The 17,864-nt window shown below is 32.8% G+C and overlaps 1 protein-coding gene across 1 annotated transcript in view; it reads right to left on the bottom strand.

Moving 5' to 3' along the window:
* LOC128985280 (uncharacterized) overlaps positions 1 to 17,864 on the bottom strand; it is a 136,296-nt gene that overhangs the window by 67,661 nt on the left and 50,771 nt on the right. The window contains exon 3 of the mRNA XM_054404671.1: positions 17,627 to 17,755. Coding sequence (XP_054260646.1) covers positions 17,627 to 17,754 — 128 coding nt within the window. The 5' untranslated portion in view covers position 17,755. The remainder of the gene's footprint in view (positions 1 to 17,626; positions 17,756 to 17,864) is intronic.

The following is a 17,864-nucleotide window of genomic DNA, read 5'->3' as shown; positions in this document are numbered from 1 at the left end:
ACTGAAGTATACAATTGAATCTATCTCCAAACAAGTTAACTATATAACTTTGCTTTACACTGTTTATTATAAACTGACTATAAATAATTAAAAAACAATTATTAAAAGAACATAGTAAAATGATAATTACAAAACAATATAAATAATAAAATATAGTTTTATCATACACTCATAAACAACGGTTACTGGAATACGCTGGACAAACTAACGACAAACAATGACCACTGCAAAAGCTGGACAAATGAACAACCAAACAATGACCATTGCGAAAAATGGCCGTTGCACATGTGCCAACGGTTTTAGACAAAGATAGAACTATAATGCGGGTTGAAGTTTATCAATCAAACTTGGAGGAACTGGCGGACCCTTAACTGTTTAGTCATTTCTGTTCATACTCACCGTATGATGCAATCGCTGCACCATACAACCATTAGGCCCATAACCAATATCTCTCGGGTACTTACGCGTACCAAATTATTCATAATAACCTTTTCGACGACAATCCTTGATACCGGTACTTTTCCCTAGTATACACGGCCTCCCTACTTAAGAAATTAAATTACAAACGTCCAAAAACCCAGCATTTTGTGATTTTTGTCATATTTCATTCTGATGTTTAAAGACATACCAATCATTGTTTAGAGAATATGCATACATACATAGTCTATTAAATAACAAACAGTTGTTTGTATAAGGTTTTTTCAAACTGACATCAATAAGTTTACATTAAAAGTTGTTTACGAATAAAGCAATTAATAGGAAATAACTTTGTTTGCTGATAACCTTTTACGAGAAAATCCGAAACCAAGAATTTACTAACCTTGAGACTTGATTAACGCATTTCATTTGTCGGTCGTAATTCTTAACTATAAACGTTGGTTTTTGGTACTTGTTCTTTTCCTTATAATCGTTGGTAGCAGCAAGAATAATTTTTACGTACCAACACATCACTGTAATTTAAAAATTAGTTATCATCGGTGTTGCACCTTATTTTATACAGTCGTATTACAACCGTATTCAATTTTAATTGATGTCTTAACTGTATAAGTTTTGCTTTTTATATCTAGATTCCAAATTGTTAGTTAATGCTAAGAAAATGATAACTCATTTAAGTAACACATTTGTTCAGAAAACCATCATGAATCGTTTACGATTTACGTTATTTATGTATCAATAGTTCGTGGCCTATTTTGCCTAAATTTTATATATACTTTGTTATGCTTTAAACGTAGCAAATTCTCTCACTAAGTTCTGTATTTTTGTGTGTATGTCTGTTGGTAACGCAATAATTTCCTTATTTTTCAATGTCACGAAAAGGACAAGAGCACCTTGATAATGAAAATGTCAACCCTAATAAAGTGAATTGTGAGGTTGAGGTAGTACTTTAAATACTTTTAACCATTGTGGGAAGTAACTTTCAACTGTAGGCTTACCTTAGGACAATGCCTCATAGATCTAGATCTATAAAGCTTTTTAAGTTTAATCATTGGATTTAACATATAGACCACGTATTTCTATCCTTTCACTATTTAACAATTAACTAATGAATGTTTGCAATGGTCAAATAGTTTTACCTTATAATGTTCCAGATAGAAACGTTCTGAATACAAAACTTTAAAGATCTAGCTTGCTGCGATGTGTTTTACTTCAACGTAAAAGAACCAAGTAAAGAGTATTTTCTCAATGACAGTGGGGTGATTGAACGTTTCAGCTCTCTGGATTGGAACATCACGAAGAACGAACCGTTGAAACACATGCGGGCGTTACAGGGATCTTCACTAACTGGAGAAGCTACCGTTGAAACAATGAAATTACCAGTAACCGTATTAGTTTTGGTCTACACGCTTTGTCAATTCATTTTGTTTTCATTTGAATTAAAAGGATATTTTTCCGAATTGGTTTTAAAATAACAAACAATTTGCAAGTCAACAATTTTGTTAGGGATTGTACACAACCTCTTGATGACACGATGTAGCTTACGTGATAGTGTTAATATAAATATCTCGCAGTAAGTTTATATAATGTAAAAGATTGTTTGCTAAAAAACGCTAATTTGCTTTAAAATTAATTGTAGATAACAGTATTGAAGGAAGGGATTTTATTTTGTACACCTTGGTTGTTTATACAATACATGTAACAATACATCTATATTGTTTGATTGGTAAACTCGCATAAAGTGGTTTCACTAGAGACAGACAAATGGAATCCAACAATTCAAAGTTAAATAATAACAACATACAAGATAACACTATTTCATCCACTACAGATAATATTCCTTATCTGAGCTACAATAGAGCATTACATCAAGACATTCCAGAACAAATAAATATAATATCATCTAGTGTAAAAAGATCCATATTTAGCAAGGAATTGATGGATATACTAGAAAGACTGGTTGACGGTGAAAGAAGCCTTACCTAACATTTGAACATATTTAACAGTGAAATTAGTTAAATTGAATAGTTTTCTGTACTACAAATAGCAATAAAAAAACATTTAAACAGTTTCACAAAAGGACAAACGATAAACAGAAATACGTTGGATTACAATACAACCAAGAGTATTTAATGAGAGTTAACATTTGCTTTAAATAAATAGTAAATTACAGGGTAAAGAGTGGGAAATTTGTTTTTATATAGCTTGATCGTTTGTACGTCTAACATTAAGCAATGTGCAATATACCAAATGTTTGTTATTTTAAAAATCATTCAAAAACATAACGATTTGAATGAATAAACAAGTCTTAGAAATATAAGGTACTAGCCCTATGTTGCAAATGTGGCACATGGTTGTAATTAGTGGAACAATGCTCTGCCCGCATGTACCGCCAACTGTTCACGAAGAAGTAGAAACACTGTGTACATTACTTTTCCATACCAGTTAAATAGCTGATACACCTTGCAGGATTAAAGTGATATTTTAGTTTAGTTCTGGATTTATGTTTATAATGGTGACATAATAAAATAGTGGTTTTTAATAAGTTTTCTCACAGAAACATTGCAAACCAAAAATCCAAACACTTTTTGTAATATGTACATAATAACAAACTTTTCACTTGACGATCTTATAAAATGCAAAGACAAAAGTGGAAATATTTCAATTGCGAATGTTTGCTGTATACCAGATAGCAATCATAAACAGCATAAAAGAATGTGTATGATGGGTCTCTCATTAGTCTGTAGTGGAACTAGCTAAAGACAACATCTCATTAACAACAAATTATATCGCAAACATTGCAAAGGTAACATGTACAAATAGTTATCTCCAACAGTTTTATGTCGTATATATAGCTAATTTCTCAAATTTAACAAAATTCCTACTATGTTTCCAATAAAAGAAGCAAACTTTGAGTGTATAATATGCATGGACAAAAAAATCGTAATTTACTCTTCTTACCAATGCAAACACTGTTTCGCTTGCGACATGTGTGGATGACAATTTGACAACTGTTGTTACTGTAGTAGACCTAACTCTATGATCCAAATGTTTAGTTTAGCTTAGATCTGTATTAGGTTTAAGTTTGAAAACAATTATATTCCTCGTATGTCAATTTTGATTTTTCAATAAAGAATTTAAAAATCAGCATATCGGTACTTATCCCTTTACCGATATGCTGTTTTTTTTAAACCACAACAATAACCTTGAAAATATCGATCCACCTAACTTTCACACCTCAGCATGTCGTCATCATGACGTCACCATACCGTAACCCACCACACCACGTGCTAGGTCACGCACCATTACCACCAGATGCTTAACCGTCAATTAAGCACCACATGGCTCTTGTGACGTCACTCCCCAGCAGCCCTATGTATCCACTACTATTGTGAAGTAAATAAAAAAACGTTGTTTTAATAAAATTAAGAGTTTATAGCTAAATGGTTGATAAATGTTAAACACAACCTATGTAGGATATCACCACTATAACTAAACATTATATCAAGAATATGTGGTTTTCGTTTTAAGAATTCTTTGTAAATTACAGGTAGTTAAATTAGGTATTACATTCGGGACCACGTAAGTGTGCAGTCGAGGGAGGAGCCTATTTACCATATGGTTTTGAATTAACCAATGACAACCGTGCGGTGTTGCCAAATCTAATCATACCAGCTGAGTTGAAAATATTGCTAAGTATTTTAATTGGTGTTGTCAACAGGCGATGTGGCAACGTCGCACTAGCCTTGTATTGTGATTGGACATATATATCACAGTGATTATGGTGAGCTAAGCAAATCTTCGATCAATTAAGAAAATTTTTATTATGTACCTGCTTTCCTTAATTCGATTCGTCGGGACCACGTAAGTTTGCAGTTGGTGGCAGCCAACCACAAGACGAGGCTAGTGCGACGTTGTCACATCACCCATTGACAACACTAACTAAAATATACAAAGCTATATTTTCAAATCAGCTGGTATTGTTAGATTCGGCAACACCACACCGTTCTCACTGGTTCATTGAAAACCATTATGGTAAATAGGCTCCTCCCTCAACTGCAAACTTATGTGGTCCCGACTAATTATGTTTAGTCCCAATTTATTAATCATATAAATAGCGTACATGGATCTTAATGTTTTAAAAATTCTTTTTGCATACAATAAATGTTATTATATTTTATGCATTCGTCACTTTTTTTCTGTTTAGGAATTTATTTGAATATCTTATTTCTTTAGAAGTCAAAAGTCTTTAACAAATACACATTTCACTCATGTTTGATCGAACAAAATTTTAAATATCATTACTCCTCCGAAACTTGGTTTTTATTTAAAATATAGAAATTGTACAAACAACAAATACAATTCGTAAAACAGCTTAACCCCCCCCCCCCCCCCAACCTTTCGGCATCGGTGTCCTCAGCTTCACCCACGCCCGCGGCGCTACTCGGGTATATTTTGAAGGAATCCCAACTGAAACTGAGACTCTCCTAATGACATTCCCGACATCGCTGAAGTGACGAACGTATAATGTTACCTCGCCTAAGTATTGGCTTGGATTCTCGTTCCTGTGTATGTGTTTTATTGCACATGTCAACTAAATGTGTCTAGACATGTATGCAAATAATGTAATTTACGACATAGTCATGTGGTGGTTTGACTTGTACAATTTTGTCTGAGGGTTATGAGTCGAAGCTTAGTTATCAATCATATATATTTTATAAATACTGTTTTGATCGTTCCCCAACAAAAATTGTGGTTGAAACCTCACAACAAACTAAAACTGTGCAAATAAGATGTTTTTGTTTTTATTAGATTCAGTACTTAAAATTTTTATAGTTTTGTACTGAATGGATTTAAGATAGTAAAGACAATTGTTTAAAATTAGGTAACGGGGAATTTTAGATCAACAAGCTAGTGAAAATATAAAATATTAAAAATTTATTTTTTTAATCGCAATGTGACATAGATTTTTCTCATTTATGTGCACCTACAGATTCGTTGCCACGAAATCATGTCTTAGTTTGACATTGACGAATTACTGGACTTTAACCCGAGTTTACGAGATAAATGTCTCGCTCCCTTACAACTGTAGGCTGCACTCCAATTCATCTAGTATTCCGAATGTCAGAGGATTTTTTCCCAACCACTGCATGAAAATGATCACATTGTCATGTCTATAAACAGTACGCAAAATAGCTCATTTACGCTCTAGATCCGCTAATCAGCTGATTTTAACGTTGGTGTTTCTACACCCACCACAGCTATGGGTCCAGTACGTTAGCTAACAACCGCAAGCTATTTACATAACCTTAAAAATCAAACATCCAAAATGACATTTTATATACATCTGAAAAGTTAATCTGTGTGTTTGTATAAGTTAGTTATGGTGGTTGGAAAAATCGTGCGTGTATTACGAGCACGAACAGCGAAACGGCACACGGAAGATTTCTCAGGTGCCGTTTGACGTCACTAACTGCTGACGTCACTTTGAGGGAACACCAATACCGCAACGATACGGATTTGAGCCGTCGGCCTCGGTGGTATAGTGGATAGCAAGGAGGGCTGATAATCCGGACGTACCGGGTTCAAACCTCACCGGTATCACCAACTTTTTGTCGACAATTTTTTTTCATATCAGCAAGTTTGGTTGGTTTGGTTAGGTTATGACAGTTTAATTTTATAATTTAAACAATTATAAAATTGAATTTTAGGCATTTATAATTTTATTTTATGAACAAAACTATTTTTTTCGATTAGTAAACCTTCATTCGATTTTTCCTTTATCAGCACGTTTGGTTAGTTTGGTTAGGTTATGACAGTTTAATTTAACAATAGAAAAATTATAAAATTGTGTGTTTCTTCAGACGCAGCAGTTAGTGACGTCAAACGGCACCTGAGAAATCTTCCGTGTGCCCCACCGGCACAAACAGTCATTGGCCCTCCTGAATACTCATATAGTTATTTTCTCAAAGTTTCTTTTTTAAATTTATTTGTTCTTTGAAATCACCTAGCTAGTGAATAATTGAATTATGCAATAAGTGACAGGATGTACTACAATGAATTAAAATTTCAAACTATAACATAAACTACGATATAAATGATTACTAACCAATCCTTAAACCTCGTACATGAAATGTTTGCAGACACTGTTATGGATGCAACGACAAAGGGCGACATGTCTACATATGAAATCTGAATCGATTTAAAATTGAATTTGAATCGGAAATCCGCTTAACTTAGATAGCGGCCGCAATATGACGGGTGATTGACTTTTGGGAATCAGATGATGCGACTGTGACTTTACTTTGAGGGTAAATATTTGATTCTTGTGTAAGGATTTCCTCAATGTATTCGACTCACCATAAAACTACATTAAAAAGTATTTTCCTATAAGTACAATGTGTCACTTTGGATACTACAAGTGGACAGATGATCCCTTAGTAAAATATTACTATTTTTAGGCGTGTTTAACATCTAGCTACGATTGAGTGCACAGTAGTCCATCAAATATTTCTCAGTCAGGTTATATTTTAAAATAAATTATTACTTTTGGAAAAATACGAGAGAAAATTTTGGAGCTTACATACGAATGTATGTAGTAATTAAATATTTAAAAAATAACAACTTATAAATATTAAATATAAACGTAAAAAACTGTAATAAGCATTCATTTGATCTAGAAGGAGGTTGATGGATCTACAAGTCTGATTAATTTATGGTTAAAATGTATTGAATAATCAAACGGGTTTTGTTCTAGTATGTTTTGTGCTCCCATTTCTTTTACCTGTTTTTATTTTGATTATTATACATTGGCCTGTGCAAAAGTGTGAATGTATTTTGTTATGAGTCATTTTTCTAATTTAATCATAGCTTAAATAATTTAAATTATTTGCGGTAACCCACTAAACCACTGTTAATATTAATTTATGCGCAATAATTACCTTCTTAGTACCAGTAATACGTTAATAATGAATATTCTTAGTAAAATATAGATGAGTATAAAAGTATGAAGTAGTAAGTATCTAAACTGTATAATATATAGCTGTGACACTGACACATATATTTCTTAAGTCCATTCCACCGCCTACTGCGCCATATTCTGTAACAAAAAGTGCAAATGGCAAAGGTAGGTGTCCAATAGAGGAACAGGAAAGAAGTAAATATTTTATTCAGTTTCCATTTTAGGCTTTCCTTCCATTTGAGTCAGACTTTGCTACAGAAAAATGGGCGGAAAAACATCCACAAGTTATTTTTACTGTATTATCTACAAACAACTGAAAGTAAATACATTGGTATCAACATGTTGTATGTGTGGACTCATTTATGCTATTTAATGACAAAAAGTTCTTTAATTCACCTCATTTTATATTTATGACAAGTTCAAGCAGCGGTTCTACAAGTTAAACATATATTTCATATCACGGTGGTATTACAGCCTCCAAACTTAAGTTTGAGTTTCCAAGTTTGTTCAAACTGAAAGTTGGAATAATACTCAAGTTAAGTTTGGTAGAGTGTATTTCAATGATATCATAACCACGGCTGAAAGTTGGTTTAAGGTATATAGCTTAGCAGTGAACCGCATGCCAAAAGTTAGCAACATAAATGTTAAGCTACGTATATTTGAGACGAGTAATTTTATAAATTTCAACAACAACGATGATGAACTAAGTTTACTTCAGATTAAAATAGCTCTTTCCTTTTACTCTTTCCTTGGTAATGAACTTCAGTTTTATCCAAAAACAAAATTAAATGAAAAACTACAAATGGATGTCCGACAAAAGGTTGACTTGTACAACAATTTAAAACTCTTATTTAGGCGAAACCTATTCAATGCAATATAGTCCATAGCATTTCGCTTTAGCCACTTTCGTTTAACATAACAACAAATTATTTCCTCTAATACAGTTATTTCTTTTCACAAAGCAACAAAAGATCTGTGTGATAAATCTAGATACAAATCTTAAAAAGCTAAATCTTAAAGTGTACTTTTCACGAATACCATACTTAAATATATGTTATCTTTGAAAAGTTATTATTTTTGAATACACTTATGAATTTAAACCTTATGATTTGTCTCAATGACTAAAGAGACTAAGTCACTACAAAAAATTACAATAGTTTTATACGGAAAACCCATATTTTCAATTTATAACTCGACAACTAAACGAGATACGGATAAAGTATAAAATTGAAACTTGCTTGGAATTGTGCAATTAAAAATTTTCTACAATTTGACATACAAGACAGTTGGATGTTTTACTACGTGAGAATTTGTTTATTTGTTTATTTTGTTTTTGTACATTATTATATATTTGCATATAAAATTAAAGGTTAGCTCACAAGGAATGCTACATTTTAATCAGAGAATCTTACTAATCTTACTAATATTATAAATGTGAAAGTTTGTATGTTAGTTTGTTAGTTAGTTAGTTAGTTTGTTTGTTTGTTTGTTAAATCACGCATTAACTACTGGATGGATTGGGCTGAAATTTTAAATGATGATAGTTCACATTTTCGAATATAGAACAATGTAGAACAACAACAACAACAACCACAATACAACAACAACAATATAAAACAATATAGAACAATATAGAACAACAATATAGAACAATATAGAAGAATATAGGCATATTCTTATCTCAAAAATCCTTTCGGGCTCCGCCCCAGTAGCTCTGTAGTTCACCATGTTAACCTTATGAGTATTCATATTTAAAGAGAATTAAAGAATTTAGTCTGCTGTTTCAACTAAACATGTTGGTTTTATGATATGCAAAAGCATTAAAAATTTATAAGATTTACCAACAGGGTGCAAAGCTTGAGTATAACTGCTATAAGCATTTTATACTTAAAATGCCAACTCCGTATGAAGGATGGGTACTCTGTTAGTTATATATTTTTAATAACAAATTATTAGAGTATGTAAAAATACATTTTTAAGTACGCCTACCCTTAGTTGAACAAAGGTTACTTTTATGGATACATTGAAACCAATTATTCTACATTGCATTCTTCATCTTAAATAAGTGTTTGCCGACTTCAGCATTAATATAAGGATACCTGTTGAAGGAAACCATAGGAGGTCTACCTTGTTATCATTATGTTATTGTTTACGTTATGGAACTGTGAACGAGGAGCTTCGAGAAAACCAACACTGTAGCATTGTTGGTTTAGGACCTCACACTGATTAACAGGTAACTCTGTACAGTGAATCTACTGTAGCAAATATACAGTATATATATACCGTAGACCTACATTAAATACAAAAAAAGTTGAAATCAAAAATTAAAATAAGAGCATACGAAAGCTTTTTAGCCTTTTTTATTGCCCTGAGATTTAAAAACCCACATAAAACACTACCTATTAATTTTTTTTTACATTTTGTACACATTTTTTTTATATCTGGATAGCTGAGTGGTTAAAGTACTCGCCTAACGATAAACAAGTCGCCGGTTCGATCCTGAGAATCTCCACTCAAATTTGGATTAAAATACGCAATTAGGTGGCGTTCCATCTCAAAATGATAATGATAAAAATAATACCTGCAGTTTTAGTTTTTCATTTATTAAGTATAGTCAAATATGTATTTTAATTTAGTTTTAGCTTTTAAATGCTATTTCTTGAACGCAAATTGTTAAGTAGGATTACTACACACATGTGTTGCTTGACGGACGAAGGACTATATTTGTCAAGGTTAAACAAATAAAGTTTTAAAAACCAAGAAAAAGTATGAAGTAAAATATACAGAGATAGTAAAATGGCTAAAGCGAATTCGTTTATAAGCCTACTAATGTGAATCTCTAAATAATGAGTTATTAACAACTACAAGAACAACGAGCAAACATTCAAGTATCAAATTAATCAAAATACCGTTATAAACAACGTACGCCTTAGAACTTGGACGCACGTTAAAACTTGTAGGAGTGAAACAAATATCTGAAGGAGGCTGTATAAAGAAGCCAAATAAAATATTCAGACCTTTCCTGTCCCTTGTGGACACCCTGTGTATGCCCTCCCTTTGATGATAGTAAAGTTAAATTTAACCACAAATAGAAGCTGTATGGAGTCAAGAGGATTTTTAATATGTACGTTAAACAAAATTGTTCTAAGATTGCTTAGAATACGTTAGAAAGATGTATTTTAGAATACTTCCTAGGTAAAAAAAAAAATACTTTCGTATTATACCCTTACCTAAACTAAGGGTAATAACCAAACCTAAGGTTGTTTAGGTTATATTAGGAAGATTTTAGTATTTAAACTAATTAAAATCTTATTTGAAAGTCGATTTATCGGTGTGGTTTGTCTATTACGTAAGTAATAATAAGTACCAATTAATTTACTGATAGTGGCAACATAGGCAAACATTAAATTAACCAATGCTAACACGTTTGGCAACCAATTAATATTTTTTGCTATTTAACTGTTATTTAAAACTAATTTTATGTTTTAAATTATCAAAAGGGCCGTCAGGTATCTGGGATAACTATAAGTAGATGATGTTTTCATATTCAAATCAGGTTGATTTTTTTTTTACTCTTGTACGGCTCGTCGATGTATTTGGCCTGACTACAAATTGTATAAAGTTAGACTATATACATCAATGCAGCTTGGTATATTATAACTTGCAGTTTGCTAAGCTTTTTTGAAGCCGTTTGTTGATGGGGATTTATAAACCAATACGTTATCATTAAGTTAGGCTGAGTTTATGTTTATATTTATATTTAATACAAATTATTACATACGTTAAAAGTAGTAATTTAGTTTCAACAATATTTTTTTCTATATAGGTCTAGCCTGTAGTAATGTGAAAAACTATTCCAGGGTCGTGCCTAGCATCCTAGTAAAAAATATATATATATATATATATATATACATACAGTCACTAACGAACAGTCCATAGAGTATTTTGCTAAAGGTCCTTTCTCCTTTGAATATATGGATTATTTAAAGAACTCAACTAATTTTTTATGTAATTCGCATCAATAAAACGCAGGTTTTGTAAAAACGTGTACTACAATAATTTCCCGGGAATGGATTAAGAAAAAAAAACATCTACGATAGCAAACATTATTGAAAGCTAAGAAGGATTTAAAAGGCTTTTCTTGAAAAGTGTGTAATACTTGTTCAAATATTTTCAACGGCTGAAACGTCTGGCAAGAAAGTTATTTATTCATAGTTTAATAGTTTATCACATGCCCATCAAGAAGAAATTAATCAGGATAATAGGACTTATATATATAGGTTTATCCCAAATACATAGTACAAAATTTAGAAATTCTAGTACCTTTGACCATTAAAAATGTTTACCAATTAATGTTTATCCGCCCTTTTCGATAACGTGAGAACGAGACTAGAGCTGCTACCTAGCGACAGATTCCGGAACTGATCCCAGTATCGCCGCAGGCAGAACATCACTGTCCGTAAGCATAAAAACAACACACACCTAAGTTTTTATTTTAAACTGAATAGGTATAATGAAATATGATTGTAGAATTGAGTAGGATGAATTTTAACTGTGTATGTAAAGCATTGCATTGTAAGGGTTTTTACACGTATCCATTTAAAATATAAACTATTAACAATAGTATAGCCTAATTAAGTTATCCACCTTGACAAAAAACAGTCTAGACCAAAGTGGTTTAACTTATGAACAAAGATGTCTTCGAAGCCAGTATTACTAGATAATGTGACTTGGCCTTAAAGAATTTTATGGATCTTACTATGGCAATGATCGTGAAGTGCATAGTTTTTCTATGTCTTTGGGATATCTATATTTTTTTAAAATTTTCTATTGCATTTTTCGCTTGCCTGATGAATTAAAAATTGTATTAGTTTCCATGGTTATAAAACATTTCAGTTTTACGATTACCGTATATCTTGTATTAAGGTTTTCAAATTAAATTATTCTACTCTTAGACATACATAGCATATCTTAAAACGAAATTTTTTATATTTATTCTTTGGTCCAAAGTTTGATTATCTATGTAAATCAATAAGCTATTTCATATATGTTATTTGTTTAACTTAATTTATAAGTATTTTAAAATTAACTTTAAAGTAAAAGTTTTCTGTTATTTCTATATACCCGAGAGAAAATCACGGATAAAGTAGTTTGACAAAAATTACATATTTCGTTCGTGATATTTTTGTTATGCTCTGCTGTGCTTATGATTAAGTGTATACAATCGGGGAAAAGCTAATCTATTATTTTTATTAAAATTAAAAGTCATTAACTTTTATAAAAAGTCGTAGTTTAAAAGCATACTGAAAATGCTATTTAATAACATTCAAGGAGATGTTTTCCTTTAAGTATATTTGGCGATTAAACTCTTCTCCAAACCGTACAAGTGCTGCTCTGTTACGGCAACGCGGCGAACTACCGCGTTATCCTGGTATTGAAAGTACGTCGAATTTTTACCGAACAATAACCATAGAGCATAGAGCACACAGTATACAGGTTTTAATTAGGGTTTAATTTCACAGGTTTAACTTTTAACTTATTTTACTCGAAAACAGTTTTAGATTGAAAACCAATATAAAAAGATTTGGACAATTTGATTCCACACTACGATTTACAATTTTCACATCACATTTAAGATCTAATCGGTTCAGCGTATACAGACCTAAATATAAAGGAAATAGCTCCCCATCCTATCCCCCTGACATTTTTAATATGCAAAACCACGTCTCAGATGTGCATGGGGAACATCACACCATTATATGTAAAATTTGATGAATCTAGGTAGGTTAGGTTAGGAGATTATATTGTGGGATCTGTTAGTCAGTGGTATTTTCAATTTAAGTATAGAGATGATTTATTACTAATTTCTTTATAGATTCATCAGTACTACTGTTCTTTTAATTAGCTGAAAACAATGCTATTCTGTTCTGTGCACTGTTATGTATAAATGGGGTTTTGTTGTTTTCTGTTAATTTTTTTGCTATTTCAACAACTTTTGAAAATATTTACTTTATATGCTTTCATTCCAAAAAGAAACTACGTACAATATATACAATAAATAAATAAATAGGCCTAGCCGCTATCGTTCATTCAAACGTATTCGTTCATGAAAACACATCATAACAATCATCAGATTTTAAAACAAAAATTACGTTACCAAAGTCGACAAGGAAGAGATGGTTATTGTATGTTGCGTTGGTTTAAGGTTACAATATTATTGCCTGGTAATTAAATATTCTATAGCTGGAAAGAAATAATATATGGATCCGGCGACGAAAACCTTGAGTAGTCACTTTTAAATCAAAATATCAAATCTTTATTTACTAAAATGATCGGAGCAATTTTAGATATACAAATTCTGTGCGATTACTAAGTAAGTACATTACAAGTACAGTTACACTATAAGTAAAAGCACTAACAAATTTGCACCAACAATATCATGGCTCATAGACACTTCAAAACAAGAGATTATAGGGGTAGGGACACAGATTTTAACCTATTAACTAAGGCATTAGCTATGAATAATTTCGCTAACGATTGAAATGACGTGTCTTACGTTTCTAAGACGTTTTAAAACAAACATGAGTATTTTTAGTGACACAGTTTTGTGTATCTTCAGAAAAAGCTTCCGTTTCTGTCTACAATGAACCACACTAGTAAAGTAGCGTTTAAGTGAAAACTGGTGATGCAGAAGTAATGGTATTAACTTTCTTCGCAGAATTCTTTCTCCAATAATGTACTGCGAAGATATGTGTCTGGCAAGTATACAATCGATGCGAGTATAATATTTTACCTGTTTCGGAAATAGATTTGAAAAAGATACCACCTAAATATTAGTTTTTTGAACCTCTATCTACCTAAATATAATTTAACCTGAATACCGATTATAAGTATGCTTCTAAAGGTAGGTAAGTGAACCTCAAATCGCCCTTAAAAATCTCTCCAACGTATTTAACAGTAAATCAGATTTCTAATAATTTAGCAAGACACAGTTATAGTATAGAATAATAGCTCCTAAATCTTCTAGCCTACCAAACATACTAACTGAAGCTCCATGTACAAAAATTGATCCAAAGCTACATGTATTAACTTGAATCTTGAACCAAAGATATACTCCTCGTAGTACCTTCTTGGCCATTTCTTCGAACCTCCACAACCTAGTAAGCTATGCTCTAGGCGGAATTGATATGCACATTACCTCAGCCTTAAAGCCGAGAGGGTAACATAATTATCTCATAGTTAAAATCTATTGGAGATTGGCGGGATTTGAACCCGGGATATCTGGGGCCGAAAACTCACGCTCTACCACTTGACCATAATTCTCCCCAACTTTCTCAACAACAGCCACCCAACACCAACAACTTCAGCCCCTAAGCTAAACGAGCAACCCAGTAGCTAAACCACTGACAGCAGGGTTGCTATATATACCCCTGTCACTACCATTCACCCAGATCAGCGTCCGCGGCACCTCTCAGATCTCAGAATAGCCGTCGTTGTTGTTTGAGTTGCTCTGTTTGGTTCCATTATGTCAACTCTCAGGCCCGTGGGTCGGTCTGGTTCACTCCACTTTACACTTCCTAATGAACGCTGATGCCGACAGGAACACGGCGTTTCTAGGCTAAACACTTGGAAATTACGGTCGCTTGAAATAGCTCAAGTTAGGTAGTGTAGCTGTTGGTAGTGATACGAGTGGGAACGATCTAGATCCATGTGTTATTTGTTATTGGGCTGGCATATTGATGTTTTCTAATGAAATGTCAATGTTAGATATTAACAAGGCCGGGCAAAATAGGATCATGCCATTTTTTTTAGGGAGAGGAGGGAATATGCTTTTACGCACACAGGTAGCCAGCCTGTAGTGTGAGACTCCTGAATCTATCACAGACTACTCAATAAAAAAAACCCTCTACTCTGTTGGACACAGACCTGGAATTGTTTGTCACATTACTTCAAGTCAGGCCAACATGTGACCTAAGCCCCAGGGCCCTCAACATTTTTGGCATTTAGATACTTTATGACCTACACCGCATCTTGCCATTAAAAAGAACAACAGTTAAAAAAGTGAGCATTGTAAATGTCATGTACTCGTATTAAAGGCTCTGCAAATAATTGTAGGCACCCTTCAATTCATAACAACCACATAGCAGTGATTAATGGTACACGAACGAATTGACTTTTTTTATTTCTGATTTGGAATTGAAAAGGGGTGCTTAATTGAAAACCATCTCATGTAGCAAACTAACAATAAGGCACTATTTCCAAGAAGAAATTGGGGACTGTCACAAAATGTATTGATGATTAGCGAATATAACCTGTAAACATAAATTACGTCTGCTTATAACATGATAACCACAGAATGAAACGTACTGTCTGAAATTGTGTAAAAGAACTTAATGCGTTTTGTTGCGTCATTATCATCAGTTGTACAATAAACTATCTGTAAATTCCTCTAGACCAGAAAACATACCTACCTGTGAAATGAAAACTAAAATCTATGCTTACTGTTTTATATTTCATGCTGATAAATACGATGGGAATTTTATTAATAAATCCGGGAAAATCTGGTGTAAAAGTCAAACCGCTAAATATAAACCCAAGCCTATTATAACGCACCGTCGCTCCCCGAATTCTCTACGTTCCCAATAACTCAATTGGCTTCATTACACACCTCGTTCATTACCTTTTATCCCACTTCGTTCTATTTCAGAGCTGTTTTACCACGTGAAAAGAGCTTCAATTCCATACAGCGATGTCATTCCACCAGTTTTTGTTTAGTTTGAATTTCTAAAAGCTTAGCATAATTAACAAATAATTATTAAAAATATAAATTGTGAGAGAAAAAAACTATAACCGATAGTGAGAAGTAACTCGTGGAGTAAATATTAATTCATAACGAGATAGAAATATTAGGAATATTTTCAGTTTAGTAATAATTGCTTTGAGTCTCAACATATTTATATTTTGGCACTTCTAAACAAACAAAACAAAAATAATAGAAAAATTCAGGAAAGTAAATATGAAATGGAGCACAAATGAAGAAAATACCATGATTTAAGAGAGAAATCTTGAGATCTATGCTCATTCTTGATATATAACAGTGACTAATTTATATTACGACGATACCTTACATACCTGCCTGTATTACACAGTTCATGTATTAAAAAAAACAAGATTTGATTGGAGCATTATATAATGATAAAAATGTATGTTAAAAGTAGGACCAGGGCATGAAAATATGTTGGTTATGATCCCACAAATTAACTAGATATTCAAACCGATTCAAAAGCATGCAAGAATTATCGGGCGTGTACACTTGTACAGAATATATATAGAACACAAGAATACTTAAACAGAACCGGTATGGATCATAAAAATAAACAAATGGCGTGACTGGCCTGAAAGTAAACATTATTTAACATTGCTTAAAAGGAACTGTTCAAACCATGTTAATGCTATTAGTATAGGATTCGGGCCAGCAACGTCATTTCTTTATGTTTATTTTCATTCACTGTTTCTATACGCCAAATTCATTTTTTCTGTGAAGGAATTGTCTGAACTCAATAATTAATTATGTGAATCAAGAATGGGACATCCACGCAAGTAGTTTTAGTCAAGATCCTCCGAATCAACTAAATTGTACCAGTTTAAGCGGTGGACCAGAAACTTGTGTTTAAAACTCGCCTAGAAAAAAGTATAAACATTCTATATACTGCATGTGACAAACGCAATACCCTTGCTTCGCTACGGAAACTTTCAAATTGGTTGAAATTTGTGATAAATTATATTGTGCCACAATAAATTAGGTTAATGTCACAACTATGATGTTTATATGGTCCGAATTAACCATAGTTAACTTAATTTTTATTCTAACAGCTGATGATTAAATAAATTGCAGACAACTATTGTATTTTAAAATAGTTCTCATCTGCGATAGTGCAAACAAAAACCCAAAACAAATTATTCTTCCTATACGAACTCCATGCTAACTTTGACCTTCTGTGGGGGCGGGGCCCATTGGGAATTTTGTAAAATCGCTTCTTATTGTCTGCCTATGCTACGAGAGGAATATGTATGCAAAATCTCATTCTTCTAGGTGCTATGGTTTGTCCTGTGCGTTGATCGGAATTTCGCATTTATATATAGAGATATATAGTGATATAATATTTTCATTAGAAACTTTTCTAATGAAAAAAATTGTTTTAAGGTTCTTAAGGATGCTTAAGGACTTACCTAGTGTTTGGGGGCGGCATGGGCGAGGGAACCCTGGGAGGCAGGACGGGGATGGGGGTGCCTTTCCTGCGTATCCTTCCAACACCCGCCACCCCGCGCTGTACTCCGGGGGTCTCCACCTGGGCCATCCTGGAACATGACCAAGGACATTAGAATATGCTTCCTCAACAGACATGGAGGTTGAAGCAAACCTAATACCACAGACAACTACCCCACCATTTTATACTTGTAGTATCTT

This window comes from Macrosteles quadrilineatus, unplaced genomic scaffold (genome assembly GCF_028750875.1).
Source record: "Macrosteles quadrilineatus isolate MER2022 unplaced genomic scaffold, UCM_ALF_1.0 Scaffold_2__2_contigs__length_208266976, whole genome shotgun sequence".
NCBI lineage: Eukaryota > Metazoa > Arthropoda > Insecta > Hemiptera > Cicadellidae > Macrosteles > Macrosteles quadrilineatus.
The sequence above is the reverse complement of the archived record's forward strand: the minus strand, read 5'-3'. Positions and strand labels throughout refer to the sequence as shown.